The sequence below is a fragment of the Hippopotamus amphibius genome, chromosome 3 (genome assembly GCF_030028045.1).
Source record: "Hippopotamus amphibius kiboko isolate mHipAmp2 chromosome 3, mHipAmp2.hap2, whole genome shotgun sequence".
Taxonomy (NCBI): domain Eukaryota; kingdom Metazoa; phylum Chordata; class Mammalia; order Artiodactyla; family Hippopotamidae; genus Hippopotamus; species Hippopotamus amphibius.
The window spans coordinates 3,078,702-3,099,528 of NC_080188.1; the positions used below are offsets into that span (position 1 = coordinate 3,078,702).

The window sequence follows — 20,827 nt, forward strand, 5'->3', positions numbered from 1 at the left end:
TTTGAACTGTCTTTAATCAACCTTTCTAGCATTTGAAGGAGAAAACAGAGCTAATACGGAGCCATCGGTGATGTGAAAAGACAGCGGCAAACTCAGTTTTAAGGCCCCTAAGTCTCATCTACAGAGTGAGACATTTATCTTCACGTTAGAAAATGTTGGGGAAGATTATTTTAACGAGGAGGCACATCACATATGTATTCTCTAGCAGCGTGTGGATTCCGGGGGAGAGAAATCTCTCATTTGTTTACTTTGTTCCAACTTTAAGTAATTCCATTTAATCAAAGAGAAGGTGAAGAGAGGGAAATAAGAACAGCATTAAGTTTCAGTTTCACCTCTCTACTGGAGATTTGCCTCTGTGTTTCCCCAGAGTAGCTGTGAATAGAGCCAGCACGCATCCACATTTAGAAGAAGGTACACAAAGAAGCAAAGCAAGGAAAGGATGGCCCGTTAGCAGTCAATTCCTGTCCTATATCCCTAGCTATGTCTGGGATTGGCCTCAGGCCAATAATCTTGGTACCTCAGAATCCACAGTGTGACTGAAGTGTCAGCAGACGTTCTGTGCCTTTACTGGGTAAATCATAAGCCACACCTCAACGTGATGAGCACAACACTGCAAAGAAAGAACACTAATGACACCATGTGTAATGAAATGGGTGAAAGTTCTTTAAGAAGAGGTGACGCAGTGTAGATGTCATGCGGTCCGGTCTCAGGCAATCCTTGTCCCCTTGAAAACCTTCCCTGGCTTTCCAGCCTGAGAAAATTGATTTAAAGGAGTTGACATACTTTCCTTAAATAATTATTCTAGGATTCAAATTGTTCCCTAAAGAACAGACATATTCAGGTCCTTCTGGAATGTGATAGGATGAGGAGATGTGTTTCATGGAAACATTTCTAGACTCACCTTAGATAACCACTGGTATAGTTCTTATTGTTGTAAAATGTGTGTATTTGAAGTATATTAGCTAGGCAGGTCGACGCTGAAGTTTACAAAGATTTTGCAACTACGAAATTTCTTTGCTGATTTTGCATTTCCCTTGAATACACCTACAAGATGCTAAGCTGTATGTTAGTTTTATTATTGATGTACTCTAGAAGAGATATATAACACTACTGAAGCCAGCTTACTATTTTGAGCATTATATTTTTAGTCTAAAATCTTGTTAGAGACCTACAGCTTATGTGCAAATTTGTGACAGAAAGAATTTTAGCTATGCAAACTCTACTATCATGAAGGAAGGCATTTGGCTAATTCCCTCTGGTCTCCTTAAACGTTTGCAATAACAGGAAGGAGTTAATTCTGCTTTTCACTCAGGTGAGGTTTAAAAGCTTCTGCTAATTTCTCCTTCGATGCACCAGTGATATTTAGGAATTGCTGAATATAGTGAAGACAGATGTGGGATTTGGGTGTTTGTTCAGGTGCTTCTGGCTTCTAATTATTTTATCATTATCCATTTTCTCCTGCAATTTGTTTAAATTTGGAATCACATCACCAATATATCTCATTGCTGCTGGGTATTTAATATTCTCCTGTTTATTCATTAGAGAATTTCCGTGACCAAGTCATTAATAACCGTGAGTTTACTAAGATATAAAGGCGCTCAGGTACGTAATTCTATTCAAATCGATATCTGGGAAAGCACTTGCCCCCAATATACAACCTCGACTTGACTAATCCAGGAACCTTAGAGTAGTGGTCCCCAACCTTTTTGGCACCAGGGACCGGTTTCGTGGAAGACAGTTTTTCCACGGATGGTGAGGGGGGTGGTTGGTTCAGGCAGTAATGCCAACAATGGTTCAGGTGGCAGTGTGAGCGATGGGGAGTGATGGGGGGAGCGGCAGATGAAGCTTCGCTCACCTCCTGCTGTGTGGCCCAGCTCCTAACAGGCCTTGGGCTGGTACCAGTCCACGGCCTGGAGGATGGGGACCCCTGCCTTAGAGTATTTCTTCGCTTGTAAAGATTTAGAAAAAAACAAAACAAAACAAAACAAAACGCTTAGGACTTACAAGGAAGGTTAGAGTGGAAAAAACATGAGTTCTGTCTTCTGAAGTCTGTGGCTGATTCCAACTCAGCTGTTTGGTTTCTCAGAAATGAGACAAGTTTCTCAGCCCCTTTGAACAAATTTCCTCACCTATAAAAGTGGTTATTGACAATACCTATGAACTCTCTGATGAGTGGCAGAACCCAGCATAGCATAAGTTGCAACACAAAATATTCAGAATCAGCATAAAACACATTATGTTTTTGGCAGCTCTGGTCCCTAAGTTTAGGAGCCTCTCTACCTAAACGGGTCACGTAAGAAGAGGGGAGATGGAAGCAATAATTAGAAAATTTGAGTTGCAATAGGGTTTGTGCCTTGTCTCAAAATGATTCTATGACTCAAAATCACTCTCTGGTTTTGAAGATCTAGGAAGCTGACATTCTGATGACCACTATTGTACGCATGAGGGAACTGCATTTCAAGAAGTTTGGTGATTTGCACAGGACCCACAGCCAGCATTTCAGGGGTAGGATCTGACCGGTGTCCATCTATTTTCAAGGCTCTGTGTCTCCTAACCTCAACGTCGCCCTGCCCGGACAGCCACGTTCCACCACCACTGCACAAAGGAGCTGTGTGTGGCTCCTTGCTTTATCGTGACGTATAACAGAAGGGAGTTTGACTGGATGGGCTTTCACATCTTCCTTCTCAAAAGATCTATGATTCTTGGTTCCAGACTTTGTCACAGGAACAAGAGGTCACATTTTTACTTGAGATGAACACAAGCACACCTCTAAAGGAGACATCACTCTCCCTCCCTGCTATGTAAGTGTCACTCGGTAAAATGCATGTAGCAGTGAGGCTCAGGAAATATGTATGGATAATAGCAATGATTTTATGTATTCCAATTTTCCTCCTAAATCCATACAGGCCCAGGTATTACCTCATCTAGGAAAAAAAAAAAAAAGCATGTTTTTTTTTCCAATAAATAATCTGAGGCCTACTAAATGCCACTCTTGATGGTTGAGATGGGAGTGATGATTGATAAGAGGTGGAGGTCATTTCATAAAGGAGGTGCATCTCGATTGACAAGAGAGCAGGACAAGAAGAGCACCTTCAAGCTACAATGTGAGCTTCCTATCTGCACATAGTTATAGCTGCTGATGTTAGATTCAAAGGCATTAGCAATTCAGCTGTGGGACACAGTTTCCTGACGCTGAGTTTACCAGCGTGGTCCTTAGTGTCCACCTTCAGAATGTCCCCTAATCAACAGCGCATGGTGACAGAGCGGTGCGCACAAAACCCGGCGCTCCTACATTACAGCGGGGCGAGTAAATTTGTGCCACCACTTCGAAAAGCAACTTGATCTTAAACATATGTCAAGATACATGAAACAGCCCATTCTTCTGTTCCATTAATTTTTCTTCTAAGACCCTAGCCTAAGAACATCATTCTAAATATGTAAGCAACTTCACATACAAAGATTTTATTACAGAATTTTTCAGATACTGGACAAAATACAAATAACTTACATATCCTAAAATCAGGGTGAGTGAGTTTTATTGCACACATTTATAGAATATAATGTAGGCGTTAAAATATTCATGAAGGATCTATAATCTAATATAAAAAGATTTCTGCTCCATTGTTGAATTTAAATACAAAAAAGTTTACACGTACAGTATTTGCGTTTAAAGGAACAAATCTATGTGTAGCAAAAACAGAAAGTAAATAAGTAAAAATATTACCAATGGTTATTCTTTGAATGGTGGAATTATGGGCATTTCATTTGTATTTCTTTCATTTTGTATATTTATAAACTTCTTACAATGATTGTGTATTACTTTTGAAATGGAAAAACCTTCCCTTTCTCACCATTCAGGTTTGATTTCCAATGCTATAATCTTTTCACACTTAAATGCAGTTTAGTGACTGAAAAATATATGTAAATAAAAAGACTTTATATGTGTATATAAAGACGCAAATTATGTCTGATCATACCTCAACCCAATGGTTCTCAGTGTGGTGGGAGGGAGTTTTACCTGCCCTCCTTCCCCTCACAGGATTCAGCAGTGTCTGGAGACAGTCTTGGTTGTCAAAGTGGGAGGAAAGGTGCTACTGGCATTTAGTAGGCAGAAGCCCAGGACGCTGCCAATAGCCCTACCATGCAGAGGGCAGTACTCTCAACAAAAAAATCACCGAGTCAAAAATGCCAAGAGCGCTAAAGCTGAGAAACCCTGCCTTAAACAACATGTTTAAAGATTATGTTAATTCAAGCCTGTAACGGGAACCCGGAGTTTATTACCAGAACCTCTGAATAAACTTGCCTATCTATCATCACTCCATCCATCTACTGAGTCCCACAGATGCTGAGGTTACAGAGATAAGTGCTCTGCTTATGTGGTGCTTGAAGTTTAGTGAAAGAGAAAGGCATAGAAATCAGGTTTAATATAGTTTGAAGTGCTAAGATGGAGCGCTTTGGGATAACAGATAGGGGTACTTCATCCAGTTAGGTGGTTCAAGGGAGGCTTTCTGGAAGAGATGGTTCCTGAGATGAGCTTAAAGGATAAGAAGCAGTTAATCAGGTGAGGGACAACGGGAATTTTGTTCTAGAAGGAGAGACAGTCCTAGTACAGGGAAAGGCATGATGCGGGAAATAGCATGGGGCGCTTGGGAAAGAACGAGATTGATAGCCTTGGAACATAAAATGGCCCAGGTGAGGGTGGGGAAGAGGCAGAGAGGCCTCAGGACCAGAGTGTCATTTTCTGCTTCAGGAAGTCGAGAAATGCTTCCCAGAGAAGGCAGAATATGAACTAAGAGTTGAAGGTTGAAAAGATGTTTCCAGGGATATGAGGAGGGAAGGGCATCCTGGGAGAGAGAACAGTATATGCAAAAGTGTGGTAGCTGGAGACAACACAAAATGCTCAGGGAACTTCAGTGCAGTGTTGCTGAAACACAGTTAGCAAGAAAGAGGGGAAGGAAAGGAGAAATGACCAGAGGTGAGATCAGTCAGGTAGGTGCCGGTCTGATTGTGACCTTTGTATTACATGCAAAGACATGGAGGTTTTGTTTTATATGTGAAACAGAGGAATCTTGAGCATCAGCTCAGGTGCCATGTCTTGCAAGATTTCCCTATTGAGAATATGAAGTCAGGCTGGAAGAAAGCGGGATGAGGATGGTGTTAAGATGAGACACGTGTATCGATTTAAAGGGACTAGCCATCAAAGATGCAGTGAGAAACCCACTGATACCTATTTGTTGAGCCTCCGTGATATACTCTGTACTGCTCTGGACCCCATGGAAATACAGGGAAAATTCACGCTGTACTGAGGTAGAGACTGATCTTCTCTGGCAGAGGAGAAAATAAATGACCACGAAGTGCATGATTTGGGGAACTGTACATGAAGGTTTATTATCATCAAGACTATGTTGTATGACACATCAGGACTGATGGAACACAGATTAAGGAGGAAAGGTGGTATCAGAGAGAAGGTAGGTTTTGATGTGGGCTGAAATGGGGAACTGTGGGTGGTATCTGGGGAAGAGAAGGCATTGCGGGAGAGAAGGGAAGAATGTGAGGGAAGACTTAGAAACTGGGATCAACCCAAGCTGTCCCTGAAAGTGTGAAACGAGGTTATGTCAACTGTCAGTAGTTCCCAAGGACATGTGATGCTGAGTGCTTAACAGTGTCACTCGGATTCGGCTCAAAGCTCACCTCTGTGAGTCTTTTCTGATGTCCCCCACCTTCTAAATAGTACTGGTCAGTCTCTTCTTTGGTTCTCCTACGCCTTGAAAAGATGAGAGACCAGGAAAATTTACTGAATCAGTGTGCCTGTGTGTAAACACCTCTTAGCCAAAACTATGCCTTTAAGTTCCCAGTACAGTGCCCGGTACACAGATCACTTAAGTTCATGGATGGTTGAATGAACCATGTTTAGTAATAGGTGTGATGGAAGTTAAGAACAAAAGCAGTGATGATACTAACTCTGCAAGTAACACAAAATATTTGGTGAATTCTGTGTTCCAGGTACTGTGCTAAACATACTTTTAAGAAATACCACTTAATTTACTTCTCACAGTAACCCTATGAGATATGACTATTATTCTCCCCATTTTTGAGAGAACTGATGTTCAGAGTGGTTATAAACCTTGTCCAGGGCCATGTGGACAGTTGAAAGCTGAGCTGTGAACTGACTTCAGGTCGGTCTCACTTCAAAGAACATGAAATTACCCACTATTTATATATTTTTCATTTTCAAGAGAATTCAGACTTAAGGTGATTTTACTTTTTGAAAACACCTGTGGATTCGATGTATTTGTCCTCGACCCATAAGACTCAATGTAATACAACAGTCGGAGGATCAGTTTACTTTGAAGAGTTGAAATGTGTCTTTAACAAACCCACAGGATAAGGGTTTATAAACTCAATGAGAAAAGCATAATGCCTCCTTGTCCAAGAAGCAATGAAACCTAAACAAAACTCAGTAAGATGGGGGGACCCTCATTGTCTAGCCCCAGCATTGGCTCACTGTGTAAAACCATCATGTAGATGGCTTAATTTACATAAAACCCCTCTAAACTGGCCTAGAAATTATGAATTTAGGGGAAGGGAAGACATTGCCTAAACACATAGATCCTAATTCAAATCACTTGCTAATTTGGCAGAGAATTCCATCAACCCACCCCCATCCACTCAACGAGACTAAGGGCACAAAAAAATCCAGATACGTTTCCAAAAGACAACATCTCACCATCCTGAGACCTCTTCTCAATGGGTTCCTTTATTGCCGACTCTAGTATAGGCGTTGGCAAATTACAGTGAAAGGTCAAATCCAGCCTGCTACCTGTTTTGGATCTTTCAGCTGTGTCTTTCCACATTTACAATGGTTAAAAAATAAAGATATTTTGTGACACGTGCAAATTGTATGAAATTCAGATTCAGTGTTCTTGGAAGACAGCCACATCCATTCATTTTTATGCCTTTTGTGCTACAACAACAAAGTTGAGTAGTTATCACAGTCTGCATGACCCACAAAGTTTAAAATGCTGTACGACAAGTTGACCAACAACTGTTCCAGAATAGAGCTCAGCAGGTGCCAAAGAACTCGGTGAAGAAATCGTCGCAGACATCGTGGGTGTGGCCTTTCAGATGTATCGCCTAACTCAGTGGTTCTCAAACGAGGCCCTGGACAAGCTGCATCAGCCTAGAGTGAGAGATCCTTGGAAATGCAGGTTCTCAGACGCTAACCTCGATCTACGGAACCTGAAACTCTAACATATCCTCTAGGTGATTCTGATACGCGTACAGTTTGAAAGCCACTGATACAACTCAAGGAACATGTTATCCTATCATAATTACAAGAGAGGCATTTATTGGCTTCTACTTGTATCCCGAGCACTGAGCTAGATATTTCACTTACGTGTTTGTAGTCCCTACAATGATCCTGGAAGGTCGGGCTTATTAGCTCAGTTTATAGAAGGCACTTGAGCTCAGGAAGGTTAAGCAATTCGTTCAAAGTTACTGAATGAGGATTGAAACTTAGAGCTTCACTTGCCCTCACTTTCCTCTGCCCTCTCCCTTGTCATGTGTGAGAGACCCGGAGGGAGCTGCCCTGGTTTGTCACTTTGGCATTGGCATTAGGCTTTGGCATTCTCGTACTGAATATCAACAAGGCTACAGAGTGTCAACATCAGACACGACCATTCTATACCTATGACTGATCAAGAAAAAAACAAGATCACTCTGTAATCATAGCTGAGAAGAGGAAAAACATGAACTTTGTTTAAGCCACAAAAATAACCCAATATCCACCATCCTAGCTAATGTAGCTTGCTTTTTTGCCAATTACAGCTTTAGCCTCTGTCTAGTTTTTACTACTTGTGTGTAAGCCAATTACCCTGGCTTCTTGACTTCATCCAACCCAGAATAAAACCCTGCTTCCTAAATTGTAATTCCCTAACGCAAGCTCCAATCCCACAAAACCGTTCTAATTCTCTGTTACCAAGATGCCGCACAGTTTTCCGTGGTGTGTGTTCTCCCTTTCTGCAAAAAGTAAGGGAGCCAGATTGTTCAGCCACAGGTGTGTTCCTGGTGCTCTTTGGCTAGAAGTCATCGCGATGTTCCAGTCCTCCACCCTCATCCCTCCTCACTAGGATTCCAGCTCTCTGCCCCAGGCTGGAGTGGGAAATGGGTTCCCAAAGTAAGCAAAACTAGAGCAATAATAGTCCTCAAACCAATCCGAACCGAGCACATTGCCAGGTTCAGGGCAGACACTGATGTGGATTGATTATATTCTAAGTGGATTAATGGGCTTTTTAGAATCCACCTGATTATAAATAATGACTTCAGGAAGCTGCCTTTTTTCTTTTAAATGACAGTTTAAATTCCTATTTTTAGCTTCCAGTCTTTACTTTTTAAAGTCTTTTGATCCGTCAACTCATCAGATTTCAAGGGCCACCATCTTTGCGCAGTCTTCCCTGAGATTTTCCAACTGGAAGAGATGGCTCTTCTCTTTGTGTTAAAAGCCGTGCTCCCTCCCACCAGACACTTTTTAATCTTGGGTTAGTTATTCATGAGCTGTTTGGTCTTTAATTTGAAAACCTCCTAAGGACAGTAAAATGCCCCATGTCCTTTATCCCCCTTCACGCAGCAGGTGCTTAGTAGATATTTGTTCAATTTCCCTCAGAAATCCAAGATGTGCCCCCCCCCGCCCCCCGCCCCACACCCAGGTATGGGATTGAAAGGGCTACTTTCCCAGCCAAATCAAAGTCCATCTAAGCTGGGCTTTTTCAGCTCTCTGCTGGATGCCTCATTTGAAATTATTTTCCAGGGCCATAAGGTTCTAATGAACAGATGTTTTTGGTGTGTGGGTTTCTCTGCTTTGCAGGGTAATTTTGATGTGAAATCTTTCTAGCAGAAAAAAAAAAAGAGTAAAAAAATCGTAATCAACAGTTTCCAAGCTACTTTGGAAAGTTGAAAGAGGCACTAGAGGCTCTCAATCATGAAGCACAAGTAGAAGTGCACTGGCACTAGTACTGTATGGGAGTAAATTACTCTCAGGCCATCATTTTTTTTTTAGTATGTTCTACATATCCAGCACTGTGCTGAACAGCAAGGTTAATAATATAATCAAGGAGAGGGAATAAAACTATGTCAATTCCCCCTTACATGTTTTCTGTTTTTGTTCCAGGAATTCCACGTTTTATACGTTGTCCCTAGGTTGGGATTACTTCACCTGGTACCCTCCATGTAGAACTTGTGCAAGCACCTGTCTGGCATACTGATTTGATAACTTCTCTTCACCCATTAAAAGCCCAGCTTGGAAGTCACCTCCTCTGGGGAGTCATCTCTGATCACTTCTATCTCTTCCACTTGGGCTTAATTACTTTCCATTCTTTATCTCTATCTTGGACTCAGTTGTACTGATTTCGCTACCATAATGTATCCCATTTCCTTTGTTCATATTCCACACCCCCTTATACAACTGAGAGTTCCTTTAGGGTAGCAACCACCTTTAATACATCCTTGTATCCTGGGTCTAGCAGAGTGCCTGGCATATTGTAGACAGATGAGAAACATCTGCAGATGTAAGCCATTGCTGACACACAAAGTATTGGTAATTATTGAAGTTGGCTGATGGGTACATCAAAGTTCATTATACTCTTCTCTACACACTCTGTGTAAAATTTTCCAAAATAAAATATTCAGAATAATTGAAGACCTTGCAAGATGTCAGATATATCTTTCAAAAAGTTTAAATTCCCACCATAAATGAAACTACTATATTGGTATCTACAGCCTCTGTGTGCCCCAGATTTCTTTCTTTTCTCATAAGAAATACATTTGAAGCCAAACAACGTTGCCCTGAAATAAAAAACAATTACGCCATTTCAGAACAAGTGCAGGTCAAGGATATTATATTAAACATCAGTGTCTGAAAAAACTGGAAATTGACAGTTCACATTGAATATTTTATTGAGGAGGGCCCTCTGTGGATTTTTGCCCTTGTCTCCCACCTGAATTGTTCCAAAAGCGCAACTGGTACCTCTGCCGCCACTCTCACCACTGAGCCATCTTCCCCTACCCCAGGTGGACCCACCTGGAACACTCCTGTGCCGTGTCCCTCGCTATCTCCCCAGAGCCCAAGACGCTGAGCAAATGGTTCTTCACCAGAGAGAGAATAAGAGCCCTCTCAGAACTCAGCCCCGTGGACCCCTTCAGACACATCTCATTTCAACCTTCTGATGCCCGCGTGCTACAAGCCGCTGCTCTTCTCCAGGAAAGCCACTCTCAGGCAGTGCTCAGGGTCACAATTCAAGCTCTTTTCTCAGCTGGAATGTTATCTCCCCATTCTTCCATCTGGGAACTCCTTCTCACACTGCTAAGTCCTGTACGACTGTTTCTTCCTTCGTGAAGCCTTCCCTTGAGCCCGTTCCAGAATGTTCCACTCCATTTGTGCCTCTACGGGCCGTTTCCTGGGCTTGTGCCCAACGCTTATTTCTCCCGTCTCAGTGGCTAATTACTTTCCCTTTCTAGAACGGGCGCGGGGGGTTCACTCCTTCAGTGTCCATGGTGCCCCTTCCACCATCTGGTCAATGCCTAAGAGAGGACCCTGCCCACATTTGGAATCCAGTAAGCCCTATATCACATGCCCACGCTGAGATGACGAGATTAACCTTGTGAGTGTTCTTCCTCCTTCCCTTTATTGCTGAGAGGATATGTGTAAAACCTCAAGTCATGATATTAAAATCCCATTAGTCATTTTAATCCTCTTTACAAAGCGCTTTTGCTCCCTAAACCTTGAGTTTCAACTGAAAGGGAATTATTTTTTAAAATAGGGCTTTTTTGGGCTTCCTCGATGGTGCAGTGGTCAAGAATCTGCCTGCCAATGCGGGGCACACGGGTTCGATCCCTGCTCCAGGAAGATCCCACATGCCACGAAGCAACTAAGCCCATGTACCACAACAATTGAGCCTGTGCTTTAGAGCCTGTGAGCCACAACTATTGAGCCCACGTGCTGCAACTACTAAAGCCCACGCGCCTAGAGCCCATGCTCCGCAACAAGAGAAGCCACGGCAAGGAGAAGCCTGCTCACCACAACAAAGAGTTAGCCCCAGCTCGCTGCAACTAGAGAAAAACCGTGTGCAGCAACGAAGACCCAACACAGCCAATAAATAAATAAATAATTAAAAAAAAATAGGGCTTTTTTGAAATCAGAATCTAATTTAAGTGAAAGCAGAAATGTTTCTCTTTACCCTTTCCTCCTGCTGGCTACTTCCCACTAGCCATCGTAGATGATAATACAGTAACACTGCTTTATCTTGACACTAATACAGAAGCTTTCATTCATATAGACTCAGAACTACTTTCTAAGTTAATCGATGAGCAGCGTCTAGAGATGTCGCCTACAAGAAGCTCACTATCTGCTCTGGGCGTCGTCTTTACTTCTCCACCAAAAAGAATGGCTCATTCTCTGGGCTTTTTCTGGGCTGTATTTTCTAAGTAGTGCACTCTCAGTGAAATGTTTAACGATCTACAGTGGGAAAGCCCTTTTGGCCTTTTTATCATTTGCAGGTAGAAAGGATGAAGGACTTCATCCTCATCTCATATTTTGTGGCTTGCTCTGTGAATGCTTTTTTTCTTACACATCCACTTGACTGGTGATCAAAAAGTTTTATTTCTGCTTGACAGTGTCACAATCTGAGAAAACATAGGAGGTCTGGGCTAGAATTCTTATGATCTCATTGGGTCTCATTGTTGGATTCCACTTGGACTAGCTGTTTATGGACATGGGATATGTCATAGACGGTCAAAATTTAGTGCAGATCTTAGAGGGAAAGGGGCTTGGGAAACCATTCGCCTTACTTTTGTTCTAATCCTGCCTCTAACGTATGATAAGGTCAGTCGTCTGGTTTAGCTTGCGTACATGCCATGTTTGGGTCCTACACTGGGCTTGGGAAAGTGTGTAGAAATTGTGTAGCTATTGTATAATCGTATTTCCTATGAATGCATCTCCCTCAGATTTCTCATTGGGTGGTAGTGGACAGTTCAGGTCAAGATTCAGGAATTCAGGAAAATTCCCTCCGATGTTTTTGTTAACTCGCTTTCCCAGTATCAGGAAGGAGAAAGAAGTGCAAAGCGTGTTGCAGGGGGAAAAGCACTGTATAGGATGTAGCAGTCCTTGGATCCGGTGCTATCTCTGCTCCCAGGGAGTGTTGCCTTGTGATAAATCCGCTAACCTCTCTGGGTTGCAGTTGTCGCCTCTGTAAACTGAGACAGTTGGACTAGATCGGTCTTTTTTAACATATACTTCAGAACAAAAGAGATTTTTTTCCCCCAACTTTTTTCCTACTTGTCAGGGAAATATACCACACGTATGGTGGTAACCGGTATCTTTGTTATCGCACAGCGAAGGCTTACGTATTGCATCCAAAGTCTGCCCAGCTTACTGCACATGTTACATACTATCTGGAACGTGTAGGCACGTCATCGTTACGTACGTGTGTGCATAGAAATAAAGATTCACGTAGACCTGGAGGTTATTATTGGGCTACGAATACGGACACCTGTCCCAAGAAAGATGTTTCAGACTGGCTCGAAATTCTGTGATTCTATTTGGGGGAGTTAGATTTACAATTCTACTTTTTGTATTGTTGGAACTCAAATCGGAAAGCTTATCTGAAAATCTTTAAGTGACATAAAGCAGAACTTAAATAATAAAAGCTGAGTTATTCGCAGGGGGCTTTTGTAAACTTGGGACTTTTGACTTTAAATGTCTACGTTACCAACACTGGCAAGAACAGAACTGCGTGCTATCCTATAGAGCTGTGAAAGTTGACTTCCTCGAATACCTCCAAGATGGCTTTCCTTAGAGCCCACTTCATCTAGTTCTGAAACCAAGCCATCCTGAGTACAGTGCGCTAAATTGTGGGCTATGGCTCCTCGGAGTCCAGAGAACAAAAAACTAATATGGAGAAGGAATGAAACAGAAGCAAATTATTCCAGTCATAGAAAATTGAAATGATGTTATCTGTATTTCGTTAAGTCACCACTAGTGCATTGAGGCAGAAACCTCAAAATAATGCAAGATTGTTGTGTAGCACTTGGAAAAGTTTGTTTCTGTCTTGTTTCCCTTCCAGGAAAAAAGTAAGGTTAAATAAAATTACTCCCACAGTGAAATAAAATGACTGTGTAATATGAGAAGAAGCAGAAACTATTTTCTGAGGCTTTATTTAATCCCATTACATATTATGCTTACGTGCACCTGAGCAGAACTTGTCACAGACTGAGAATTCTTAACAGGAGACCTGAAAATTGCCTGAGAATTTCTTATGTTCTTATGTTGGTCTAAACAGTAGAACCAATGAACCCACTTGTAGAAAGAAGGACTTTCTGAAGATAAGATATGTTAACCATCATTCACATATTAACAGAAACAACTGTATACCGGATGTAGTTTGGGATGATGTCATCTTAGCTATCAGGTCTTAGCTCCTTAACTTAGTGAGGAAGAGTAGAAGCATGGGAAGGCTTAAGCATGTTCCTCCTCTTCCCCGTTATGCACAATGTGAGACGTGGACATACATAAGTAACTCGGCAGTAAAAGATCACACCCTTAGGAACTCCATTCTTTCACTTGAGGAGAAAGAAGAGCTTGGATATAGAATTGACATCAAATGAGTAGGGTTTAAATAATTCAAAGCATGTTAGTCAGTAGAAAAATGGTATATATATTATATATAGAACTATATATATAGAAGTATATATATATATATATATAAACTATGAAATTAAAGTTAATCAACTTTCTTTTATTCCCCAATCCTTGACGAGTAGAATTGATTTGGGTAGTGACATCTATATGAGACAGATGAAGCATTTCTTGGTAGCAGCAATGCTGTCCTGTGCTTATATGGCTTCCCACTCGAGACAAGGGAGCAAAGTGGCTCGTTGGGAAATGGAAATGAAACACTTTTGCAAATTAAGTGTTCAAAGCACATTGCTAAGCATTCATTAACTCAATTTTAAATCAAAAGCGTACCCATTTTATGTCATAATCAATAACCCAGCTCCACCCCCGCACCTCGTACCTAATGAGGCAGGCACCTGTTTCCCTGGCAAATCAGGGTACTCCTCCAGAGGATGGAACAACTAATGACATTAAGGCGTGGTAGCCAACGCGAAACTTGACAACCAAAACAGCAGCCTGTATTATCACCCCATAACAGACAATCCTGACTCCCCACCTTGGGAATATATTTAACCCATAATATCCCCCTAAACTCAAATACGTTTCAAATATAAAGATCACAGCACAATATCCCTTCCTTTCCAATGTCAAATATCTGGGTAAACAGAAATGAACTCTGCAGGGCTAGGCGTCAAGCATGCATATTTCAAAACTTTTACTTGGCCTATTAAACCTCCCGAACTTCTGCGGCGTCTGCGTCCACTTCTGAACCAGACCTGACCCATGGCACAGATGGGAGCGAACACTTTACCTTCCGAAAAATCAATCAGTCCCAGCAAATGAAGCAGCTTCAGAGATGCACATATGATCACAACAATACCCACTGTTTGCAGTCCTTCCGACTCCCACTCGAGAGTCAACATCCTTCAGGCTGGTAGAGCATCCCAGCCTCCGAACCCCTTCGGAGTGGAGGGAGTTAATTAGAGACTCCGAGGAATAGCTGGCTTGGAAGGAAGACTCGCGAGGGCGGAAAGTGAGCAGCCCCTCAAGGGTGCACCCAGCAAAGCAGCGGGCCCGCGGGGTGAGGACCGACCCGGGCTGAAGACCAGGCGCTCATGCTGACGCTGGCATTTGCCTGCGAGGGTCTCGCAGCCACAGATCGCCGGCCTCGGGACTCTGCGCGGCAGCCGGCGAGCGCTCGGACTTCAGAGCTGCTCGGGAAGCATGTGCTGCAGAACCGGAGACTTTGCTGTGTCCCCGGAGAGGAGGGAGCCTCCCGGGAAACTTGCCCTGGAGGACACAGCGGCGCTGCGCGCGCTGACGCCGCGAGCCCGGGCTGGGCAGAGCAGCCTGCGCGCTCGTGTGCTGCCTGGGAAGCTCGCGAAGGTCCCCTTTCTGCCAGAGCAGCTGCGCTCTCCCCAGGAGCCTGCTTGCTCCGCGAGGCAGCTCAACCCGCTCGCTCCCGGGATGCTAGGAAAAATGCAGTGTCGGTGGCTGGTGCCTGCAGCCCCTTAAAAAAGCCCCTGCGGGAGCCCATGGACCGCTTTCCTAGGGAGACAGCGCAGGAGCGAGATGTCCATGATTCAGTGTCTTTTTCCAAGCGGGAGCATCCCAGCCGCCGCCCACCTGCCGCTCCACTGGGGCTGTTCTTGTCCCCGCCGCCGACACACGATGGAGAGCTTTATTAGGGAGACTGGTTCGGTCATTATATTTACACACAGGGATGGAGGGTGGGGCCGAGCAGCGCCTTTTAGGAACACAGCTGTTCAGGAACTGCCCCCTGGGGGGTGAGCGCTCCTATAGTCCTCACATTCTTGCTTCAGTCTGTCTCGAAGCAAAGTTCCACAAACTACCCTGGGGATAAAAATGACTCGGGTGCGTGTTAAAAACAGTCGTTTGTGGAGAGTTTGATTCAGAGGGTTCTGGAGTTTGTGCTCTTAAACTAGAAGCTAGGCGACCCTCATCCTCGGGGAAGCCAGAGTCGCACAGTCCTGAAAGGTGCCGAGGGGTATTCTATCCTAAGCCACGCAGAGCAGCCGGGACAGCTTTGCGGGAATGGTCACGGATTCTGGGCTGTCAGAACCACACTGGCTTAGTCATCCCACGAGTCATCTCCTCGGTGCTAGAACCCAGACCAAGAGTGGTGGTGAAAAGAATCAGCTGGAATTCTGCAGATGAAGGGATTTTCAGCCCCTGGAACTCACTGTGAAACATAAGGGCTTATGAGTGATGGCTTAGACCCCAGGGCATAGTTCCTGGTTCTGCTGCTTCTTGCTGTGTGTTATTTTGCAAGACCCTTAACCACTCTGAAAACAGTTCTTATTCTGTGACGTTGTGATTATGATACTTCAATGCTTTATTTAAAGTTCTCCATTTAAAGGGAACTCTGGGAACTTAGAGTGGTCATAATAAGAGTTAACATTTACTGAGCATTACGATGTGCTCATCAATATTAGCTCATTAACTCACCCCCGTAGCTCTGCGTGATAGGTACCGTGGTCCTCTTCATGTTACAGGTGAGGAAACAGAAACATATAGAGGTCAACTTGCCAAAGCTGCGGGCACAGTGCTTGGTAGGCAAGGAACATTCATTCTTTCATTCAATTATTCTTTAACATTTATGCTTTATACCTTTATTAAGCTGCTGCTACGAGCTATGGATGATACGTGAATGGGAAAATGGGAAACAATGTCCAAACCTGTCCTTTGGGGACTTACAGGTCAATCGAGGAGGCAGGCATGAAATTGAATGTGACCCATAAATGTTCTAGCACTTGAGGAGATATCTTTGAGGGTGCAGGGGGAGCACGAGAAAGGAAAGTCAGCTCCACCTGGGGAAAGGTGGGAGGTGGGAACAGGAAGGAGACTTCATGGAGGAGGTAAGCGGCGAGGATGGTACCTTTCATCATTATGGGAAACATTGTATCATGCACAGGCTTCAGGGTAGGCAGGCTTGGGCTATATCCTGATTCTGCCACCTGTTTGCTGTGTGAGTTGGGGGAAACAGCTCCATCTCTGAGTCTCAGTTTCCTAAATTCAAGATGGGAATGCAGCTGCCTCCTTGTCGTGGTTGACATGAGAGTTAACAGATCGTAAAGAGCTGAGCCCAGCCCCTGGTGCTTCCCTGCTCGGCACAGGGTACCTGTGGGATTATGACAGCAGTGCCAACGCTTCAGAGGCTCTGCTGGGTCTAGATGGATGAAGTGACTTTGCTAGTCTCTGTCCTGCTACTCCTCCCTGATCCGAAGTCTAGTTCCAGTCTTTTTCCCATAAAGACTTTTTGAACACCCCAGCCCACAGGGCTATTTTTCTCCTCTGGGTATGAGGAATATGACTGGTACATATAACTTTAGGTCATCAAGTTGGCTCTTAAAATGGTGCTTTTCATTTTGGATAATATGCTTATGGGACAGCTTTCTATCAATTTGCCAAACGATCTATCCATCTAAACATGTTGTTTTTAGTTACATTACCAAGCCAGTGAAGGGAAGCCGTTCTCAGCAGTTGATGCGAAAATAAATGCTTTAAGTAACCATTCTCTGAAATTTCTGCCAACATATAGCTATAGGAAGTCAAAAGTTAAAAGAAGTTACAGAAATTAACTGTCAGTTAAACTCTAACTGTATTTTTTAATCCTACACAATACCATATTATAGTTAAAAAAACTAAGGTACAGAGAGGTTAAGTGACTTAGTCAATGTCACACAGCTAGAAAATAATAGAGCCAGAATTCAAATATCGCTTTGTCTGATGCCCAAATTTATTATTCTCCCTTTATACCTTTCAGCAGATTTCCGCAAATAATTGTAAATTGATCTTTTGAATTATAGAGTTAGGCAAACTATTTTAAAGTTGCCACATCCCATTTTCCAGGAAACAAACCCCAACCGTGCTTGAAATTCACATAAAGCCCCATGGGTATGATTTTGTTAATTCCAGGCAGCATTTTCCCTCAGGACAATGGCATTCCTAGTGTGGATCCACTAGCTGAGCTTTTGAGAGGCCCATTACTTCCCTATCTACATTAGCTACATTTGCCATGTGGCTTCCAGAACTCTTTAGGTTGGCTCCAGGTATAGGATCTTCTAGCTCTCAAAGAATACAATGGGCCCTTTCATGCACAGCCCCAGAGCAGGATTTTGTAAAGTAATAACACCCTTGAAGAGTTTCATTCTTCATTTGGAAATCTAGGGAAATGGGGAACACCTGGAGAAGAATGTTTCCCTGCAGGCATTTTGGGAAAGAATAGTTGGCAGCATATTATTAAAACAAAACAAAAAAACAGCTCCAGATTAGGCTCTATCATTTGCAGTAATTTGTTAGCCGCAGCTCAGGTTATCATATAAAATATGCTCTGGCGCTCTCTCCCTGTAGCCAGGCTCACCCCTTTCTCTATGTTGTAAAGAATACCCAACATAGGAAAGGAATACCAAAGGAATAAACGAACATTTCACACCCACTTACTCTAAGACAGGCACCATACTATGTATTTTACATGTATAAATTAATTTAATCTCACCACAAACCAGACTTAGGTATTGTTATCCCTATTTCAAAGAAAAATAAAAACCAAGGGTTGTTGAGATTACATTATTTCCACAAAGTCGCATTCAGTAAGGGGCACACTCAGGATTTATGTCTGATTTACTCCCAAGCTAACAGCCACTAGCATTCATGGAGAACTTATGAATGTTAGGCACTACCCTAAAAGCTTTACACGTATTAACTAATTCAATTCTTTCATAATTCCCTGAGATTTATATTATTACTTTGGTTGCAAGGAGAAACTTCAGGCTTTAGAAGGTGAAGTGACTTGCCTGAGGTCTTGTAAAGAGTAGTTGGCAGAGCTGAGATTTGAACTTAGACATCCTGGGTGCCAGATTCTAGGCACCTCACCACTCACCACGGCTCCAGGCTCAGGCCTCCTGCGCCATGTTGAAGGGTTCTTTAACTGGGGCTCTGGTAAGGGGCCCTGAAGAATTGCCAGGAACTTGTAGGAAAATTAATTTTAAAATGTACTCAAGGAGGTGTGCCCAAGCCAAATAATTAACTGGTCTGAGGAAGAGAGAGGACCAGTGAGTAGATTTTCAATTTTCTTGCACCAATCCATTGAGAAAAAATGTTAAAGCTGGATAGATTTACCTACCTACCTATTTTCTCTCCAAAAATACAGGTAGAATGAAAATACATATAAGAACTAGTGAAGTCAAATTTAAATTTAACATTATTAATTTATATTTGTATGAACTTTTAGAAATCATTTAGAGATCAAATTATCCAATCTTTTTATCTTACAGGGGTTTAAAAATGAGGTGTGGAGAGCATAAGTGACTTGTTCAAGGTCAAAGGACTTGGGAAGTAAACAGAATTGGCTTGAATTTCATGACTCCTGAACTACTAATGACAGGAGAAATCAGGATGATACACTGAGAAATTAAAAAGAAACAAAGCTCTAAAGAAAAATTTTTCTACTCTCAGTCAATAGGAGTTCAGAGGAGCAAGACATCAGTGTGGTTGGCATCATTGAGAAGTTTCCATCGAAGAGAAAAACTAATCTGGGTCTTTAAAAATAAGTGAGGAGAGGAGTGACTTTCCCAGAAGTGGAAATGGATGCACACTAGGGCAGCATTCATGACGGTGGCGTGGCTAGGTTGGGGCCTCTTAGGCAGGAGAGAAAAATGGTCGTGGAATGCTGTGGAAGCGGGCTCTTCATGTTGGAACCCTATAGGGCAAGTAACGAGGACAAGGTTTTGGTACGACCTTAGTGTTGCTTCTAATTTTAAGATTTTCTTACCAAGATAATGAAAGCTATTCACCTTCTGATGCCATCTATTCTACCCCCAACCCTTACTTGCACTCTTAGTGTATCACATATCTCTATCTTGGGGTTCCTTGAATACTTGAAATGATCCCTAAATGTTCTCCAGACAAACTTTCACTCAAACATGACAGGGCTTAAGCTATTCTACTTAGTCGCAGGGCTTATTCTGAAAGCTTAGTAAATGTACCTGGCATGCGTTTCTTTAAAATATGTATGTGGTTATATGGTTGTCCGTAAAACAATCAAACATCCAGCCTTCTGGTTTGCGTGCCCCATTGAATCCATAAGTTGTATGTAAGGGAATACCTTCCACTGTGAGAATTCGAGCAATAGTGCACTAATGTATTTTGAAAAGAGTTCTCACACACCTTATGATCCAAGTATGTGGAATATGTAATCTTCATATAAATAAATTGGCAGCCTACTTGGAAATGCAACAAGAAAACGTTTGTAAGAATATAATTGTTCCCTGTGATTTATGATTTTTTTTTTTTGCCTGCTTTAATTTGCTTTTCCTGGCCTTTCTGGACTACATTGAGTGGGCTGCTGGGTTCACCAATTTAATAGAACATGCAACTTTGACACTCATGTCATAACCCTTTTCATATGCTCACTCTATAAAAGGTGTCTGCCACTTACCACTACAATGGGCTGGCTTTAGTTCAACGATTATCAAGGATAATAATATGATTATCCTTTCTTTATTATCTTATAATTAGGACCCAAATAATTTTGAGCCCCTGCTATGGGACAAACAGTACACTGTATGCATTACATAAACTGTCTCATTGAGTCCTCACAATGTCAGGTAGCATAAGTAATATTGTTAACCGCATCTGATACATGAGGACACTGCAAAACTTAAGTAATGATGGAGAAAATTTTGTAATGTTCTTCTATTGCAGTATAGAGGAAGCTATTTTGGCTTTGTGTAGTCCAGCTTGAACTTTATGTGAACTATGTGAGTGTAGAGAGTCTGATTGATGACCTATGAAACATACATTGTACATCTGCTTTACTCATTTAAAGATTTCATTATCCTGAGGGAAAGATTCCTCACTTTGCCAAGAAGAACATATAACAATTGTAAATATCTATGCACCCAACACAGGAGAACCTTGATACATAAGGCAAATGCTAACAGCCATAAAAGGGGAAATCAATAGTAACACAATAATAGTAGGAGACCTTAACACCCCACTTACATCAATGGACAGGTCATCCAAAAAGAAAATAAATAAGGGCACACAAGCTTTAAATGACACATTAGACCATCTTGACTTGATATTTATAGGACATTTCACCCAGCAGCTACAGAATACACTTTCTTCTCAAGTGCA

General features: G+C 42.5%; 1 protein-coding gene across 2 annotated transcripts in view; it reads right to left on the reverse strand.

Annotated features, from left to right (window-relative positions):
* Positions 1–20,827, reverse strand: part of KCNIP4 (potassium voltage-gated channel interacting protein 4) — a 512,843-nt gene that overhangs the window by 201,823 nt on the left and 290,193 nt on the right. The window contains exon 1 of one of the 2 annotated variants that reach the window (XM_057726083.1): positions 14,478–14,589. The exons of the other annotated variant lie outside the window; for it this stretch is intronic. Coding sequence (XP_057582066.1) covers positions 14,478–14,589 — 112 coding nt within the window. Of the gene's footprint in view, positions 1–14,477; positions 14,590–20,827 lie in introns of those variants that run through there. 2 annotated transcript variants of the gene reach the window in all.